This window comes from Rhipicephalus sanguineus, chromosome 6 (genome assembly GCF_013339695.2).
Source record: "Rhipicephalus sanguineus isolate Rsan-2018 chromosome 6, BIME_Rsan_1.4, whole genome shotgun sequence".
Classification (NCBI taxonomy): domain Eukaryota; kingdom Metazoa; phylum Arthropoda; class Arachnida; order Ixodida; family Ixodidae; genus Rhipicephalus; species Rhipicephalus sanguineus.
The window spans coordinates 109,144,206-109,162,762 of NC_051181.1; the positions used below are offsets into that span (position 1 = coordinate 109,144,206).

The 18,557-nt window shown below is 46.2% G+C and overlaps 1 protein-coding gene and 1 long non-coding RNA gene across 2 annotated transcripts; both read right to left on the reverse strand.

Annotated features, from left to right (window-relative positions):
• Positions 1–923: 923 nt before the first annotated feature.
• On the reverse strand, positions 924–9,755 carry LOC119396159 (tudor and KH domain-containing protein homolog). The gene is made up of 4 exons (XM_037663249.1): positions 9,352–9,755; positions 8,284–8,461; positions 6,616–6,874; positions 924–3,814 (listed from the first exon to the last, which is right to left on the reverse strand). Exons 1-4 carry the CDS (start codon positions 9,608–9,610, stop codon positions 3,143–3,145), a joined length of 1,368 nt encoding a protein of 455 aa, XP_037519177.1. The 5' UTR covers positions 9,611–9,755; the 3' UTR covers positions 924–3,142.
• A 2,737-nt stretch (positions 9,756–12,492) lies between these two features.
• LOC125758801 (uncharacterized) lies at positions 12,493–14,966 on the reverse strand. Its single transcript, XR_007416429.1, has 4 exons — positions 14,733–14,966; positions 14,519–14,638; positions 13,744–13,808; positions 12,493–12,509 (listed from the first exon to the last, which is right to left on the reverse strand). It is a non-coding gene; the product is annotated as an uncharacterized LOC125758801 (long non-coding RNA).
• Positions 14,967–18,557: the final 3,591 nt, after the last annotated feature.

An 18,557-nucleotide genomic window follows, 5' to 3' on the forward strand; every position in this document is an offset into this window, starting at 1 on the left:
TTTTCAATTGTGTGTTTTCTACACAAACATCAAGCAATGAGAGTACTGACAGTTAAAATAAAATTGTGGAATTTGGTGTTCCTAAACTACTTGCTGGGTTATGAAGGACAGCATAGTGGAGGGCGACAAACTTATTTTCACCACCTGGTGTCCTTTAACGTGCACCTAAATTTAAATGCCCCCCCACTCGCCAATCCCCAGTGCCGCCTGGGAAGCATTTTGTCAAAAGAATAGTCCTCATTGGTTCATTATTGGACATGTTAAAAGAAATTAACTGTACTGTCATCATGTCTCCAGTAGGCACGCTTCACTGACAGAGCATACGTTCTGCCCTTTTGCTTCAGCTAGCGTCTGCAAACGGCATAGCTCCCTTGCCTTGTTTCAAATGCCGAAGGAGCACATCATGTTGACATAACTAGCCCTGCTTCCTTTTCTATTCTCTTTTTACTTTGCTTCTTGTGCAATTCGCACCAGATTAAGAATCGGAAGTTGTGGGCCACGGCCAGCGACACGTCTTCACCGGTGTGGCCATGCATGCACGAAGCTCCCTGCCGGCTGTGGACGCCAAGTGCCTGTTACGTAGGCATACATTTTGAAATATTTTCCATTTTCCTTCAGAAGAGTGGCATGTGAAAGGAAGGGCATGCAGCCTTCACATTTAAATTTTGATCACTTTTCACACCGCGCAGCTTTTTAATTAGCAGGCACAATTGCTATCAAGCAATCGGCGTGCCCTGCTAATTTGTTTGCAAAGCCCAAGTTGACGAGGGACCCTTTAATTAAAAGAGAATTTTCTCGTTTTGCCCTCGCGAAAATGTGGCCACAGGAGCCAACAGTCAAGCTGACGACCTCTGGCTGAACCACAGGACGCTACAAGCACTGTGGCAGGTCGTAGCGACATTTATGCAACGTCTAGAGCGAGACACCTTTGATGATCCTTTAATAGATACACCACACGGATAACAAGCACGGTTCACAATTTCACACGGAAGTGTGGAGAGTTCACATGAAAGCCCTGGACCTGCACACCCTTTGCAGGGAAAGCATTCAAAAGGTGCGATGAAACAACACGGCACACCACAGAAAAAAATAATGGCAAGCATATTTTTAGTCTTTCCCTGGCTAAAAAAAGAAATTGAAAAAAAAAGTCTGCTCCTTTTCCAGAAGTGCAAACACAAACGAGTACACTGCCGATGGATTAGAAATCTTGCAAAGTGCTCTTCGAAGTGCCAGAAGTTACCCGAGATGCTTGAAGCATAAAGAAAACATGTGCTCCGAACACAGTAATATAAATCTGTAATAGCTTATGTTTATGTCAAGTATACAAGACTACTTCAATGCACTATTTTGCGATTCTAATTGACCTACTTGCGGTACAGAGTTAAGGCTTGTTCAAGATATAATAAATACACACTAAATCTTCCATGCATCTTTCCACTATTTAGTGTCAGAATAGCTTAAGACAACAATGTTTTGCACTTTTGCATTCGGCTTCACCTTGTGCCATGTATGCTTAGAAATTAGAAAGGGTTACGAAGCAGTCCACAAAAGTAACTTGTTCCTTCAGATAAATTTGCCCACTACTAGAGAGAAACAGTCTCCTCGTTAAAATATAAAACCAGAAAATAAAACACTAGCTCCCAAAATTCGCTACACTAATGTGTCCAGTGCGCAGAACATCTGGATCATACGGAAAAGCATGGGCTTCTACAATCACACCAGTGCAGAAAAAAAAGAAAAGCAACACCTGAACATTCAGCGGCGGCACTTAAATTCATACACAAGCATTTACATAACTCAAATTATACTATAAAACAGTGAAGCCATGGAATCGTAATCTATTGTTGGTAGGCATATGATATTTATTCTACAGTTAGTATGTGCTTGCACAAGCTTCAAAATGACCACTATTAAATTTCAGGCAGTTAAAAAGATTTTTTCAAAGGTGTCATTAACATTGTCTGAGAGTTTGTGGTGAATGAGCATCAGAGCACAAGTATCCACAGCTGGATTCTACGGAGAGGAAGGTTTTACAAAACCCGATTTTAAAACAAAGACCAAATATGTGCGTTTTCCGTGCCTTTTATACCACATCGCTCAAGGAACCTGGAACATCGTCCCAATTTGCATCACAATTATGCTTTAACAAATATATGGCATGAAAAACGTGTTATTAGTGTCCAATGAGCTTCACCACCTCAACTTCTGTTCTCAGTGACACTAATGTGCATAGCAAACTCCAAAATACCTTGAAAGAAAGCCTGTTCCAAAGGTTCCATTGCACAAGTTCAAATGGAACAAATGGCAGTGGAAACATCCATGACACATGCAACACCTCCATACAACGTATGCACGAATAATTTAAAAGAAGCTAAATGAAATTGTATACACGTGCAGTACCAGATAGAAAAAAAACCCGAATGTAGTGTGCGCACTAGCCTACAGCGACACATTTTGTTATTTGCCCTTGGGCTACGTATTGCATTTCCGTTGTGCGTGTTTATCGAACATCAAGCTGACTTTGCTACGAAGGCCCGTTTACAACGATGTTAACGAATTCACCGGATGCAACTGACTCTACAACAGTGTGCGTACAACTCTTCTACCCTGAAGCGATCAACGAGAACAACGCCATAATCGTCTCGCTCGTTGAAGTCCCGTTTCATGACGGATACCGCTGAAGAGCTCAAGCCCAGAAAACACCACACGAGAAAGGTCGCACAAAGCCAGATTTGTTCATCACGACAATTTTCAGACAAGTGCAAAAAAAGAAAAAAGAAGTGAAAGAAACACACTGCTGTTCGAAATCTACAATATTTTCTTAATATTGAAAACGTAATACAACTGCCTCACTTTGACCATCATGTGTGCAGCAAAAGTAGAAATTCTAGCACCAGTGCTTTGTCTTGTGCATAATAAGACAGCACGCCATTTATGTGAACGGGGATGTACACTTAGGAGCACGCTGGAGAGCGTGCTCCTAGGACATTGAAAAACGACAAATCATCTTCTGATCCTTGGCATCCTATTCCGCGCCACTGTCCTCAAACAGGACTTCAACAAGAGAGAGATGCAATCACCTGACACACCAAATCGTATGCGCCAAAACAAGAAGAGTGGAGGGAGGTGTAGGCTGATGCCTTCAGATCGCTTGCACAGCATGTCCCTGGGAGATCAGTTCAGCAGCCACGTTCACGTCATCTTTGTTGTTGGTGTCGACGAGCTCAACCGAGTACTTGAATCCCTGAAAGCCATCCTCTCTCTTGGCCTTGCTCACGACCTTGGCCATCATCACTTTCCACAGTGCAGCGTGCGACAGGGTCTCGAACAGATCCGATGCCTCTTCCGTCCACTGCGTTCCATCACGCGGCTGGACCCCAGCTAGAGAACATTCTATGGCCTGCAGTGGGAGGTACCTATACTCGTCTCGAAGCGTGCAGAGTTCTTTGGTCTTGTACCGGCCCTTCTCGCCAAAGTCGACGTAGTGGACCTTGATTGTGGTTTCGTCCTGTGAGTAGTCGCTCTCCTCAATGGCGACGACGCGGGCACGGTACCAGCACTTGTCCTGCACGAAGCGGGATGCGACGACGTCGCCGACGGCGACCGAGGTCAGGGCGTGGCTCTGCTGGTTCGGCTCGTGGGAGTAGTAGTTGGTCATGTCTTCGACGAGCTTGTCCAAGTTGATGGACTGTGTGCCGACCAGCTGTACCCAAAAGCGGCTGGGGCTCTCCAATGCCGAAACGTAGACTTCGATGTAGCCGTCGGCGGAAGTGGCGACCAGCTCGTCTTGAACGTAGTCTGGCTCCTTTTCGTCCTTTCAAAGGTTGGGAGGAAAATGGAAGAAACATGAAATAACAGCTGTTTTACTAGCCATGTAACGGTGACAACAAGCATGCCAATAGTCCAACACATCATTAACAATATTAGGGATCCACACAGATTCCATTGTAATACTACTAATCAATAATTGTTATCAACAAGATTGCATGGAAAAAGAAACAAGGGCAAAGGGTGCGGCCCTTACCATCTCTTTCTGGCTACTGATTGTGTTGGCTCGTTTAGCTCAGTAAGTGGCCCTCGTTTAATACATGAGATGGATGCACAGTCTTCCTACCATGCATTATTATCTACAGTCACCATCCTACATGTACGATCACGTGCACCAAGTGATGGCAGCTGGCTTTTCGAAAGCCGGAAGACACCACCCTTTGTCCTCTGTCACAGGTTATCTGCAAGAAAGGATGCACAGGCCACCTATGCACTCAGCCGTACTATCTAAAGCAGGAGATGCATGCCCGACTCCTCCCTAGCAAGCAAATTTCCTCCCTCTTCAGCTTCGTGGCTGTGTATGCAGCAGGCATCACCCTCGCAAGGTTTCACTCCCTGGCACAGTCTATGTTCAGAGGAGTGGAAAGGAGACAGAAGCCTGGCATTTGAGGTCTGTGGTACTAAGGTAAGAGAACTGGCTCTAGAACAGCATCCTTAGTATGCAGATAGGTTCACACTGCTTTCATTTTTCAAGCATTTTGAGCACTCCTTTTCCTTTCAGCGCAGACACCGAGCTGCTGGATTTAACTATTATAACCATTGGAACAATGACACTGGAACATTGTCGTCAGCAGTTTATACCAACATAAACGATCCAAATGAGTTCACCGTGCAGTGGATGCTCATTGTAATACATACCGTATTTACCCACATAATTTGCGCCCTCGCATAATTTGCGCACCCCTAATATTTAGCCAGCTTTACTAAAAAAAAAATATTTATACTCGCATATTTTGTGCTTCCCGTCCCGCCCGAGCCAGCTCTCCGGCACGCGCACACGGACAGACTTTGGGCGGCCGCGCACCTCGCCGAGCAAGCGAGTGCAGTCATACACAGTGCGAAGTCCCTTCTTCAGATTATTTCATTCTATTCTCCAGAAACCCCCGAACTACGGTTCCTAGAATATTACATTCTAGAAACTGTACCTGAACGCCCAAACCTGTTCTTGGGTTGTCGGAACTTCTCGAGCGTTCTCCCGTCGTGAGAATGCATGCAATGCATGCACGCGACGTACATGGGCCAATCGCGCCAACTTTTCCCCTCGCTGTCCCTCGTTCTTCCGTGCCATGTCCGAGCCTTGGTTGATTTCGGAAGTTTAGGCTTCGCCATCAGCCAGTCGTGTTTTCACTGTTCTCTTGCGTGCAACGTAGTCACAGATACTCCCTGTTGAAGTGTCTAGGATGTGTCAGCGGCAAACTTACGAGTCACACAGCACATGACAACAACATGATTGATTCGAGGCCGACAGCACTCACTAAAGAAGTGTTGCCACGTCTACTTTTTCTTTGCTTCTGTTTTTTCACCTAGCTCCCCCCAAGCTCTTCAAAGTTGGACAGATAGTGGAAATGTAGAACAATAGTCAATGGAGCTATCCATTATATGTATTCACTATTTGCAGGCCATGCCGTTGGATTTGCACCGAGACGCAAGCTACTCTAGGGTTGCAGAGGCGGCCATTTTGAATTCCTTCATGCCCACTGTGTCGCTCTACCTGCTCAGCATTTACACTGTACTCTAATAAAAAATCGAGTATTTGGGGAGCATTTCTGCCACAGCAGAATAATCATTATCTGGCTTGCTTGCGTTTCTTGAAAACTATTTGCTTGCCAATTTCCTATCAAGAACGCTATGTCATGCTGATAACAAAAACAGAACGTGCGAGGTACATGATGGCCATAGTTGTGTGGCAGAAATACTCCCCGATTACTCTGTTTTTTCTCAGAGTGTGGGCTAGCTTCCGACTATGTGCAGTTGTATGATGAAGGAAAGGAAGTACACTGACCAAATAAAAGTTAAAAGAGACATCATTTCTTTTAAACTTTTATTTGGTCAGTGTACTTTTTTTCCTTCATCATGTTTCATCCCGACCAGACGGGTTTCCGTCAAACTCTCGATTTGATGTGCAGTTGTACCTTCGCTTGCTGTGAGAGTGAAGAGGGAGGCAAAAAGAGTAGGCTAAAACTGTCTAATGTTAAAACCAGTAATGTTAAAAGTAGCTTCGAGTGCATACACAATATACAAAAGGTGCGCTGCATTACATTTACTCAATTTTTTTTAAAACAATGGTACAAGTGGAAGGGAGTAGACAGAGACAGGACAGGTGTTACACGCCCTACATCATTTCATGAAAGGTGCTCTGGCAAACAAGATTTCAGGGGTCCAGGCAAGGAGGAAACATCTTCTTTTAAGCAAGAAGAGTTTGGCTACCAAATGTACTGCCCAAGCTCATACACCACTGTAAATCAATACTCTACTACAACTCACTGTGTAAAGAACAATGTTGCGTGCCGAGTTCAGTATATGGATCAACAAAAAAGTGTCTTCCCAGATACCCAGCAAAGCACCATGCAATGATGCATGCAAAATGAGCATTTTCTTGCCTTTCAGAGCTTGCAAGTGAATGCTGCATTAGTTGCTTACCACGAAAATCGGTTACATGCCACAATCTGAAGACAGTTTATCGCGCATATTGTAGGAGTTACTGTGCCCAAAAGTAACATTTAGGTGCATATAGGCACCTAAGGCTTGTGTGTTTAATGCCCACATATCAGCCCACTAGTTTTTTACCTTGGACAGCGGTGTCGTGCTAGCCTTGATGGCCATGGGACGGCTACGGTAGAGTGCTTCCCGGCCCGCAGATGCAAGCGCCATCTTCTGCTGGTAGGCTTCTTCTTCGGCCAACTTCTCGTCGATCATGGTGATGGCCATGCGGATCTGCTCGCGAGTGCCCGTGATGCTGACGGTCTTAAGGTTGTTGCTACGCTCGCGGTCATCGCCGCCTGCCCGGTCCACAAGGATCTTGGCCGAGGTGACTCGGCACATGTGTCTGTGGGTACACAATGACACCATCATAAGCTCTGTTGCATAATCACAGTGATAACCGATGTTAATGAGAAAAAAAATACAGAAGAGGAGTACAGAACATTCAAGAAACACTCGCTTTAATCGTGCAAAGTGCCAATAAGAAGCACTGGTAGTTGGACCCCACCGTATTGCTTCCTTATGAGCTCTTCGAGTAATAATAACTGTTTGGGTTTTACATCCCAAAACCAGAATATGAGTATGAAGGACGCCATAGTGGAGGGCTCCAGAAATTTTGACCATCTGGTGTTCTTTAACACACATCTAAGTCTACAGGCTTCTAGCATTACACCACCTTTGAAATGAGGTTGCCGTGGCTGAGATTCAATTCCACGATCTTCGGGTCAGCAGTCGACCACCGTAACCACTAGACCACAGCAGCAGGTTATAAGCTCTTTGAGAACCTCTCGAAGATCGAAATTCAAGCCACGGGGCTCAGCAAAGCAAAACATGAGCTATGAGGGACACCATGGTGGACCCGTCACATGAAATGTAACGAGTTGGGGTTCTTTAATGTGTACCTGTATTTGCAAGTATGTGAGTGTCCTTACAGTACATCCCCGATAGACAATAGAATGCATGCAGCCACAGTGGCCTAAAACTGAACATGTTACCTTGTGATCAGCAGGAAAAAGAAAAAAAAAGGAAAGAAAGAAGCCACCAATGTCCCAGTGTTGCAGGTGAGCCTCCAACTTCAGATAACACCTTCAAGAGTATTGACTTCAACAGTTTTTTTCTTGTTGGAGAAAACTTGTGTAAACCTCATGTTGATATGGCAGATATGTGACTTGTACAGTGAGGAGAATAAATGCCAACTCATTTAGCACACCGCAAGTCTGGTATAGTTGGTAAAGCGCGATAGGAATCAACTAGTCTGCACAATACAGGCAAGTTCTTGAAGGGAAATAAAAGAATTGTGATATGGCTAAATTCATTAGTATATACCACTTCAGCAATCTTGGCAAGTCAACAGGGCTGGTGATGGTGTAGTTTTATTGTTAGCAGCCTTCAAACAACACCTAAAGGGCTGACGTGCGAACTTGGTGGTTGTTGCTGTGATGTAGGTTCAGGCAGGCTGCCCACAAGATACTTAACTTCAGTTTACCTTCACTGATAGCGCATGCTTCCTTCACAAAAGACACTGCCACTAACTAAAGCTTTAGTTGCAGCGAAGATAGAAGTCTGGAAAAGCAATATCTGGCTCCCAGTATAACCGCACTGGTAGTCGGATGATGTAGGAAAATGTCCTAAAGCTGAGACTTGTGACATTTTCCTGCAGCGTATAGGACGGTTGACGATGCAATCCAAGACGGCTACAGAAGGCATGAGATGAACGCTATGAGCGGACAGCAGAGCACAGGCGCCTGAACTCACCGAACGGTTTCCCCGTTTCTTCCAATAATGCGGCCGCAAGACTTTGCAGGAACGAAAACTGTCTCAGTGATTACATTTGACTGCTCCACTATGCATGCCTTGAGTAGCTCTTCAGCCTCTTGTACGTCACTCGGCGCACCACGGATCACAGCAACTCTGTCGCACTCCTCACCAGTGCCTAGAAACAAAAAAAAAACTCAAAATTGATTTATTATTTACTACACACCAAAGCACCAAGGAAATTCCTTAAAAAGCTATTTTTTCAACTCGTCATACACAAATACCGCAGGTGCAAAAATAATTTCAACTTTTCTTTTACACGCAAGTTTACAATATATGTGGGTATTTATGGCACATACAACTGTATCTGGGCATTCCGACAAATTTTCTAGGAATGTCTAATAAGTCATGACAGTAAGCCAGCTCCTTCAATTTTAGCGGAACCCGAATAGCGCAAACGAAACGCTTTGTCTGCGTATCAAACACAAGCTTGTTAACTTTTGAAGAGCCATCAAGAGTGATTCGAAACGACCTGTAATTTATCATCACAAGTGTCTTCCAGTCACTTACGTGGAGCTGTGGATTAGCGGTGCGCACAATTTGCACAATGATTTGCACAATAATGCAGTAGTTGCGCGATAATCCACTACCTCACCATTACCACGGGTGTGTGATTCCTCGTAGGACAATGACACCTTCTACGTTTCTTTTAATTTCATAAAATTTTCACGCCAATCAAACAGATGAGACAACCCACGAAACACGAAACCTCTATAAAACGTTTTATAGAGGTTTTAAACGTTTTAAAGACGTTTTATAGAGGTTTTGTGTTTCATGGGAAGACAGAGCTGCAATTCTGAGCAAGAAATGCCGACGCGGATTTTTACGGCGACGGATGGGAGTCCGGCGTTGCGGAAGGCCGCACGTGTCCGATCGCCAGCATCTGCTACGGAATGAAACGGTTGACCATACCAAGCACGAGAGATACAAAGAAACGAGGCAACTGTCACGCAGAGGTACGTTTAACCAGGTAGCGTCTCCGGCACGCCGAGCGCGTTCTTTCCTTACCTTGGTAGTCGAAGCTGATCTTGGTGTTCGTCTTTTCCTGGATTCGCTTGATGTTGGCGCCCTGTCGCCCAATGACCCCGCCGACCACATCCTTGGGGACGGTAACCTTTATCACGCTATGTTTTGTCGTTTCCACTTTGCGCCGCTTCACCTCGTACTCTTCCTCCGGCTTCAACAGCAGGTAAAGCAGGATCGACGACATCGTCACGCCAGCCCCTAAGCCAGCCCATAGCGCTATCGTCTTTAGTTTGGAGTCCATGTCATTAACAAAGTGAAGGGCCAATATTAGCCGCGCATCCTCGAGACGATCCGACCGTTGCTCCCGATGATCTTTTGATCCTTTCCGCGTGTTATCAACGTATCAACGCGCCTGCCGCACCAACGGCGTTTCTCAGTGCTCGTTCACATGCGAGCGAAAAAAATAGGAAGCGACATCGATACCGATTGTAGTTGTTGCCAGATGAGCTTCACTGGTTTCGTTGCAAGCGGCGAAGAGTTTTTCACCTCGCGCGGGTACTCCACTTTACCATGCACCAACGTTCATGTACAGCAACAAATGTCCACATTTCACGCTCAAAACGACAAGTTTTTTTCGTAGCGCTAGTGACGCGGCATTCACGGTGTTTCCATTTTATGTCTTTGACGTGTTTTCGGCTCCCGTTGCGGTTTTTGCCATGGATGCACTCATTAGGTCATGGAAGAAAGAACGATTTTTTTCCTTACCCCTTCAACGTCATTATATCGTCTGCGCAGAAAAAAAATGAGGAACTTGGTCACCTTTGCGGTGCCACCACAAGACGGCCGTTGCAATCTACCGGTTGGCGTAGCGCGCGAAACTTGAATGCAGGGGCAAACTTCCGGCATTTACTGAATAAAATGTGTGTGTGTGGGGGGGGGGGGGGGGGGGGTGAGAGAGGGGGCTAAGTATGTCCCACACCTTCACTCGGTCGGACCTGACCCGCCCGTTCTGAAAGACTGGGCGTGCAAACACGGACACAAGAGATACCAAGGCTCCACAAACGCCGACTGACAACTGCGAAGGCGCACAACGGCGGAAAAGAAAGAAGGCACGAAAACTTATCTTCGTATGCCCAGGCAACAGGCGAACCTATCATTCTGGCACGCGTTGCGGTCTACGTGAAAGATAACTGTTAAAAGTCTGATTTTTTCTTTACGCAAGTTAATCGATGGTTGGCTCAAACATGCGCTACGTACCACTGTTATCGATATGTGATATGCTCAATCAATAGACGCGTTTCTTCATTCCTGTGCCTGTGTAAACCTGCGCATTCATCGAATTTCGGTGTGCATTTACATGCTCGACAATATGAAGATAGATTAGAAGGTGAGCCTCCGGTTAGCGATCTCTTATGTTCCAATAATCTCTGGTTAACACAGCGGCCAGTCTGTCCTACGTAGAAGCGGCCGCAGCTAAAAGGGACCTTTACACCACACCTGTACGGCAATCAGTGAATTTGTGTGTTTTATGAAACTTACCAACTAGCTCAGCTCTCTGCTATTCTGACCCGATATTGTTCAATGCGCAGGGTTATGACCAGGGGCGTAGCCAGAATTTTTTTGGGGGGAGGGGGCTTTTGTCATACTTTATACAGGGTGTTTCAGCTAAAAAGCACCAAGTATTAAAAATATTAAAAATAGGTGCTACGCGTCTCCAATTAGCGCAGTATTGTTCTGAGCCATATAAATCACGTCAGAATATTTTTTCCAATCCGCCAAACTCGGTAATTAACGAAGAGTGCTTAATGAACTTTTTAAATAGTAACTCTAGAGAAAAAATTTTCAATACAAAAGTTGTAGCGCTTGTTCAGAAATATCGAATTTTTTAATCTCTGCTAAGATAACTCTCCTGCTTAATTTTTTTCCGGCCTTTCTTTAAAGCGCGCGATATTTAAAAAATACCACGTGACTGCCGCCTAACGTGCGGCGCTTTGAGCACCCTCAAATGTAAGTTGAACGAATTATCAAAGGCTTCTCCGCGCACGAAGGTCCATTGAGCAGGCTACCGGTGACTGCGATGGACGCTAAATGATGATAGGGGCATACCGTCTAAAGAAAAAAAAAAGTCACAGTTTAGCCGCAACGGCGAAGCAATGAATGCGATAGCAATAAACTGGAATGTAACGCGAAGTACGGAAAGCAGCTCGAAATTGCCAGCGCGTCGCGAGCCCAAAGGACGCACGAAAAGAACGCACACAGGACGAGCGCGAACTCTCATGCGTCACAGCTCGACACTGGAAGCGCACTGCTCAAACATAAAGCAGGACGCACGAAACGAACGAACAGGTACACACAGGACGAGCGCGAAGACAACGCAAAGGCATCCTAGGGACATCCAAATGACATCCCTTTTGGGAGTTCGGGACATCCAAAAGACGACCCACACAAGGTGGAAAAACATCCCAAGTGATACAAAAAAAGACCTTTTTGGGATGTCCCAAAACTGCATGCGTGTGGGATGTTATTGGGACATGTGGCCACTTTTTACTGCAGGATTATTTCAAAAGGGTGGGAAATCTGCTCCCATAACATGTTAACTTGCTTCATCGCGCTCGACCACCGCCTACCTGAGAGAGCCAGTTGCCTCTCCAGGAAAGCATATTCCTCGTCCAACCAACCCACTTTTTTTTTTCACATAGATAACTAGATAACTTAAAACCAAGTCATGCGTTCAGAAACCAAGCAACATGCATGGAACATCAAGTGACCAGCAAAAATGATTTATTGCCTCACTATTATATGGCACTACAATAATGCCGAGAAGGATAGAGAACTTGGTATTGATGAGCGTGTAGTCTAAGGTGCACACTTTCGAGTGGAGGGCCTTCCATGGCGTCCAGCAAAAGGGCTTGCAGAGGCAGCTGAGGACAACAAAAACAAAGCCTGCATGTATGTATACGTACTGCACACAACATGCATGAAAATGGTGAACAACAGGAACACAGCATGACTATATTGTCTTATGTCTCCTGAGACAGGGTTAAACCTCATTCCAGATGCACAAGTGCCTGCTTTTACTTATTGCTTTGTCAACACTAGAATCATGAGAACTCTGTATTTATGAGCATGACATCTGTGGTGCACGCTTTCAAACGCAGAGCATTCCAGCTGGCGTCCAACAGCAGGGCTCGCAGAGGCAGCTGAGAACAAAAACAAAGCCTTAATGTACATGTCCATACTGCACACACAAACGCACAAAGATGGTGCACAACGGGGATATGTCCTGTGTGTGTGTTAAGAGGTTAAAGGGACCGACAACCAACTTTTATGGTACCTATTTTCTTTAACGCGACAGAAAGCTTACCAGTCAGGGTGTATAATCAAGGAATGGTGATGTGGAAAATGCCGTGAACCAACTGTAATTCGAATTTTTCTATCTGCGACGGATATGAAGTCGTATACACACGTGACAAGACATGATGCAAACAGTGAGCGTGACAGCGGTTCGTGTTCAAGCGCGGCGGTTTACTGCGTGTGTGTGTGCTCGCGCGCATGCGCTGCGGCTCGACATGGTCCACTGGCTACCGCGAAGGCAGCGCCGTTACTTGTCACCATGCAACTCCTTTTACCTCATAAGCAGCACAGAATAGAGCGGGGATGGATAGTAATATACATACTAATATTTTTAGGACCAATAATGGCACACATGACGGTATCAGACTACGTGACTTTGTACAGCAAAGTGATCAACTCCGCAATCTAGCTTCAAGGCTCTTGCGATAGGTTGCACAACATGCCTTTTTTTTTGTTACTTTTAAACACAATTTAGAGATATAAATCCTACTCACAGCGCAAAAAGGATGCTGGAATATGTCAGTATATAGCGCGGTCTTTTCATTTCTGACAGGATCTAACCACAAGTTCTGGCCAGCTGTCGGTCCCTTCTCCTTTAAGCCTGGTTCATACTGAAGTGCTTGTAAACAACAATGCACAATTTTACTTATTGCTTTACCAACGAAATTCATGCCAGGAATGACAAAGGAATTGGTATTTACGAGCATGACGTCCAAGGTGCACGCGTTTAAACGCAGAGCCTCCCAGCTGTTGTCCAGGAGCGGGGTTCGCAGACGCAGCTGAGGGAAAAAAAAACAAATCCTTCATGTATATGCATATCCACTGCAGGCACAAATATGCATGAAAGTGGCGCACAAAACAAACATAGCACAACTGTGTTGTTGCATGTCTGCTAGTTTAAGAGGAGTAAAACCTGCTTCATAATTACTTGCTCATAAGCAGAAATTTCTCCTTTTAGCTTACTCTATGTATGTCGGTTACGACTTTCACATTTACAAGCATGAAGTCTAAGCTGCACGTTTTCCGTCTCGTAACCTGCATGCCTATGTCCAGGAAGCTGAGCACATTCTATGTCATTACCGGTAGGCAAAGGTGCAGACATTTGGGGTAAAGGTGCACACCAGGGGCACCACTACTAGAAGCAGCTGAAAAAAAAGAAAAAAGATTATGTAATATGTGTACACAGCTAGCACATGCAAAAAGAATATCATTAAGCAACAGTGCATATCACAAATGTGCTACATTTGTTTGGAAGTAAAACCTACTTGACAAACAGAGTGGGCTAGTTGGTCATTTCGGTTGTGTGAAACTACTTGACTGCTGGTAAAGGATGAAAACAACATGCACTGAAAAAAGGCGGAGGTATCGGGAAGCCAGACAAGGTGCCAGTTGCTAATATGCACCAAGTGACTGAGCAACAGGTTCTGCTGCTTCATAGAGATGTAGCAGAAACACCAACATACATTTTTCAGTTTGTTGTTTCAGTAAGACAAAAATCATGATCATAATCACAAACGATACGGTATATACCAGTACAAAACTGGGCTGTGCCCTTTTCTTCTGATAACCGGCTAACTGATGGCCAGCAGCAGGACTCACACGTGCAACTGAATAAAAGAATAGCAAGAATATGCGCTGTTTTGAACATAAGTTCTGGCTTTTCTTACAAATGGTGTCATAATGAGAGCAAAAAATTTGGTACTGGGCATAAACTGAGGGCAAGCCAGTCTTGTGTGCAGCAATGCTTAATTCATGTCCACAGCCCACTACAAATGGTTAAACTTGACACATGCATTTGACCATTCCAATTTTTTTTTGTTTATGTCAGTTGCCGTGGAAAACATGTACAACAAACCTTTGAAGTTTTTTTCTTTGTCGTCCAGGACTTCTGATCGTTCTCCACGGCACTACGCACGCGCCGGCTTGCAGCTATTCGAGGCAGATCAGCCATGTGTTCCACGATCGCGGTGTCAATCTACACACGTGGCCGACAACAACAACATATCAGCATTGTGAGCTTAACAGTTTCTGCGGAAGATAAACCAAATCGCGTCACAAATAAAACTTACTCCCACGTGCCATTCTTGCTGCGAGGGTCCAGTTCAGCGTACGCCAACCTGCGCGCGGTGGGGAGCCAAAGAAGAAAGTGCTAAGAACGTGCTGATTGCAGTAATCCAGGCATGTCAAGTACTTACCGAAGAGGTGGAAAAACGTTGAAATCGGCAAGATCTTGCAACCAGGCAAACACCTACGGCATGCGCGCTTGTGATTTTTCGACGAAACGTCATGGATCAAACACCTAAAAACGAGGCCAACGAAGAGTCTGATCTATCCGAACTCCAAACACGCCGGGCAAGGGAGTGACATGTCCATAGAGCCAATGGGGACGAAGTTCGGACACGATGGTAGCGCCGTCTGGATTCTAACGGTAGTTGCAAAAACAATTAAAAATGTTATCTTGCTCTCAACAGAAAAATATTTTATCATCTTTCACATGCAATTTAGTTTTAAGAACTACGAATATTGTTTGTAGATTTTTTACCTGTGTATAAAATGAAATACGTTTCAAACGCACAAGGGCGCTTTGATATGGCGGCGGGCGTTCCGCATAGCAGACGATGCCGTCGTCGTCTGCTTCTGCGTCGCCGCTGTCCCCCGCTCGCTCCGGCAGCCCCCTCTCCGCCCTCCCTGAATTTCTCTCGTTTCCATAACGTACACTGTGGTCAATTACTCATTAGGTACTCACAAGTATCTTACATACTTACTTTGGTATGGTAGTGCTGCTGCATACAGGTCGAGCGAAATGACAACGCTGATCACACAAACTTGCTGCAATAAATTATTTTATTGCGACTGCATCGATGTTTACACAAAACGAACCACGTAAGTAGCGTTTTAGCTTGTATACCAGTGAATAACATGCATGCATAAGCATTTATATGCAAAGAAGGTACGTACTACGCATAGCCCCACCACAGATGTCCGGAGCACAGAAGCGGCCCAGCGTTGGATGATAAATACACCGAACTGCACGAAGCCTTCGCTGGTATAAGAAAGGTATGCCGCTAAAGTCTCTGCACTTCTGCTGCTCAAGATGTCGCACCACTTCATTCACAGTATTCAGCAAACTGTCTATAACTGATATGAACATATCCGCGTCCCTTGCACGGCCACCAGTGCTACCAGTGCGGCGTGACTGTTTGTTTTCTGGTTTGCGCTGCCACCAAAAGTGCGTCACTTTCAAATCTTTTTAGCCTTCGCGCTATACACGCTTCTGGCAGCCTAAAATCAAATGAGAAACGGTTTTTCATGCATATTGATCTGAAGTCTTACAAATAAAATCGGCGAAAAAAAAGGCTTAGATGGCGTTTCGATTACCGCTGCCGGCGGTGCGCTGTCGTCGTTTCGATGGGGGCGACACCTGAAGGCCCGGACGCGAAGCTCGCATCATGCCACCGGCTTGCGCCGGGCGCCATGATGGCGATGGCGATGCCTGCGCAGTGCTCGCAGCAAATCGTCCACTATTTGAGCAGGTGTTGGCTCGCAGCAAGCGCAATTAAAGAACAGTTGCGTATTAAACCTAAGAAAGAAAACAATAAAATAACAATATTTAATTCAATTCTTCTAAAGTTAATATGTCGGTGTTTTTATAAATACGACACCACCACACCACCGCTCGTGCGGTGCGGCCGCCGTTCTCTGATTCACGAAAAGCACGGCGTGCGTGGCGCGAGTACGTGCGCCGTACCACTGTACCGCCTTTACCAAGTGCAACACTTGCTCACGCAGACAGCAATCGATCCCTCGTCCTCATAACGGCGCGACATTTAGAAAGAAACAAAAAAGAACAAACGAGCACTTTCACAAAAAAACGCGGATATATTGTTTTTCATGTGCATGTAGATATGCAATTGTGCACGCGCGCCAACCATGCTCTCCGGCGGAGTTGCTGTTTCCGATTGTTTAGGATCGCCAATTTTCAACACGGTAGCTTATTTCACCGCTAACTTGAAGTCCCAATCAGATCCTACAAGGGATGTTTTAGGAATGATCCCTATGCACATGTCTAAAGGACATCCTAAAAACCACCTTGTTGGGATGTGGGACGTTTGGACTTTTTTGGGAAGTCCCTGGGATGTAGTGTGTTGTCACGAACTGTACCAGTCGTTACTTATTTCCGTTTGAACAGCGCGCCTCTTTCGCAAACGCGGCCGCTGCAGCGTCGAAGCGACCTTCGTACGCTCTGTCACTTCAGCGCAGACATCGCCGGGAGAGCACAAGACATACAACCCCCCGCTCCCCCGCCAGCCGCCCCCTTCTTTCCTCAAGATAAGCGCACGAAGGCGACCACGTTCGCAGGAACGGGGTCACGATCTTAAAAGCGCGCCACGCGCGGACATCGCGCCATCTACGTGGTAACTCAGAAAGGATACTGATGTAAGAGGTGTATATAAACAAGACGAGCGCGAACTAATTGTGACAGTTGTTACTTATTTCTGTTTGAACAGCGCGCTCCTTTCGCAAACGCTGCCGCTGCAGCGAGCGAAGCGAAGCACCCCACCGGCCGCCCCTTCTTTCCTTGAGATAAGCGCACGAAAGCGACGACGCCCTGTAGAGCGAACAGCAACGGCGTTCGCAGGGGCGGGGCGACGATCTAAAGCGCGCTAGTGTGCCTCGATGTGTGCGCATCAAGGCACCCTAATTAAGGGGTATTCAGACGGAGGAGAAATGCTCGGGGGGTAAAGGCGGAGCCTAGTGACGTCAACTCGCGAGGAGAAGTCGCCACAAATGCCCCCCACTCACACGGACGGGGCGAACGGAGGGGGAGACCAGTGTTACCAGACTACTCCTGTGGCTTGTACCGCCCGTTTCACCAGCTGCTGACGACGATGACCCCAGCTACAGATGACCCCAACTGCAGACTGGACACCCGCTGCCGCTCTCTGCAGGAGCAAGTGCAACAATGTGGCCAAACAAGAGCCAGAAATTCCGCCACATCCCCCACCGCCGGGGGATTGTTTGTCCTTTCGGGGAAAACGTCCCCGTCTCTTCCGAGGAGGCGCGGGGGGGTCACGCCCACTCGCTAATCCGTGACGTCGTGGTCACGTGATCCGCAACCCCCCGTCTCCCCCGAGCATTCCTCCCCCGTCTGAATACCCCTTAAAGCGCGCGCGCACGTCGCGCCATCTTTGTGGCCACTAAGAAAGCATCCTGAATTACATGGTGTATATGAATAGCTCGCCGTTAGCAGGCTGAAAGACTGTGCTGTCATGGCCTAACGTCTAACGCGGCGGGCTGCAAAGCGAGAGGTCGCCCGTTCGATTCCGCGCGTCGGGAAGAATTTCTGAAATATTTTTCTTTGTGGCTTTTCTATATATATATACATATACGGTGAATGACGGCGGCCACCGACGGCAAAAATCAGCCGAGACTGTCCATATAATTGCTCTCGCAATAAAAGTCTACGAAAGAAGAGCGGCCGCCACGGGTGCGTGAATCTTTTATCTTGGTCCTTCATCACGTTGTAACCCTCACCCCTTCCGATGCGTTTCTTCATTAGTGCGAAAAAAAAAAGAAAAAAATGCCTACGCGGCATCAAGTGCTGCCTACGGTCTCATGTGGCATTTGCTCCGTGGCTGCAGCTTTTTCGTGGAAGAACTTTTTTGTTGTCGTTGTTGAAACGGTATGCTCATTTTCTCGCTTAGCGTCCATCGCAGTCACCGATAACCTCTTCTATCGATCTGCGTGCGCGAAGCAGCCTTTGATAATTCGTTTACCTTCCATTTGAGGGCACCAAAAGCGCCGCGCGTTTGGCGACAGTCACGTGGTATTTTTTACTGTAATTTGTAGCTTTGGGTCTGGTAATCCCTAAGTTAAATCGTAAATGCTCTAGC

Excerpts from the sequence above, each read along its gene's own strand:
- LOC119396159 (XM_037663249.1), bottom strand. The coding sequence starts at position 9,610 with ATGGACTCCAAACTAAAGACGATAGCGCTATGGGCTGGCTTAGGGGCT. Across the intron at positions 6,875-8,283 it reads AGAAACGGGGAAACCGTTCG|ACACATGTGCCGAGTCACCT; the intron begins GTGAGTTCAGGC and ends GTGTACCCACAG. Across the intron at positions 3,815-6,615 it reads GCACGACACCGCTGTCCAAG|GACGAAAAGGAGCCAGACTA; the intron begins GTAAAAAACTAG and ends AACCTTTGAAAG.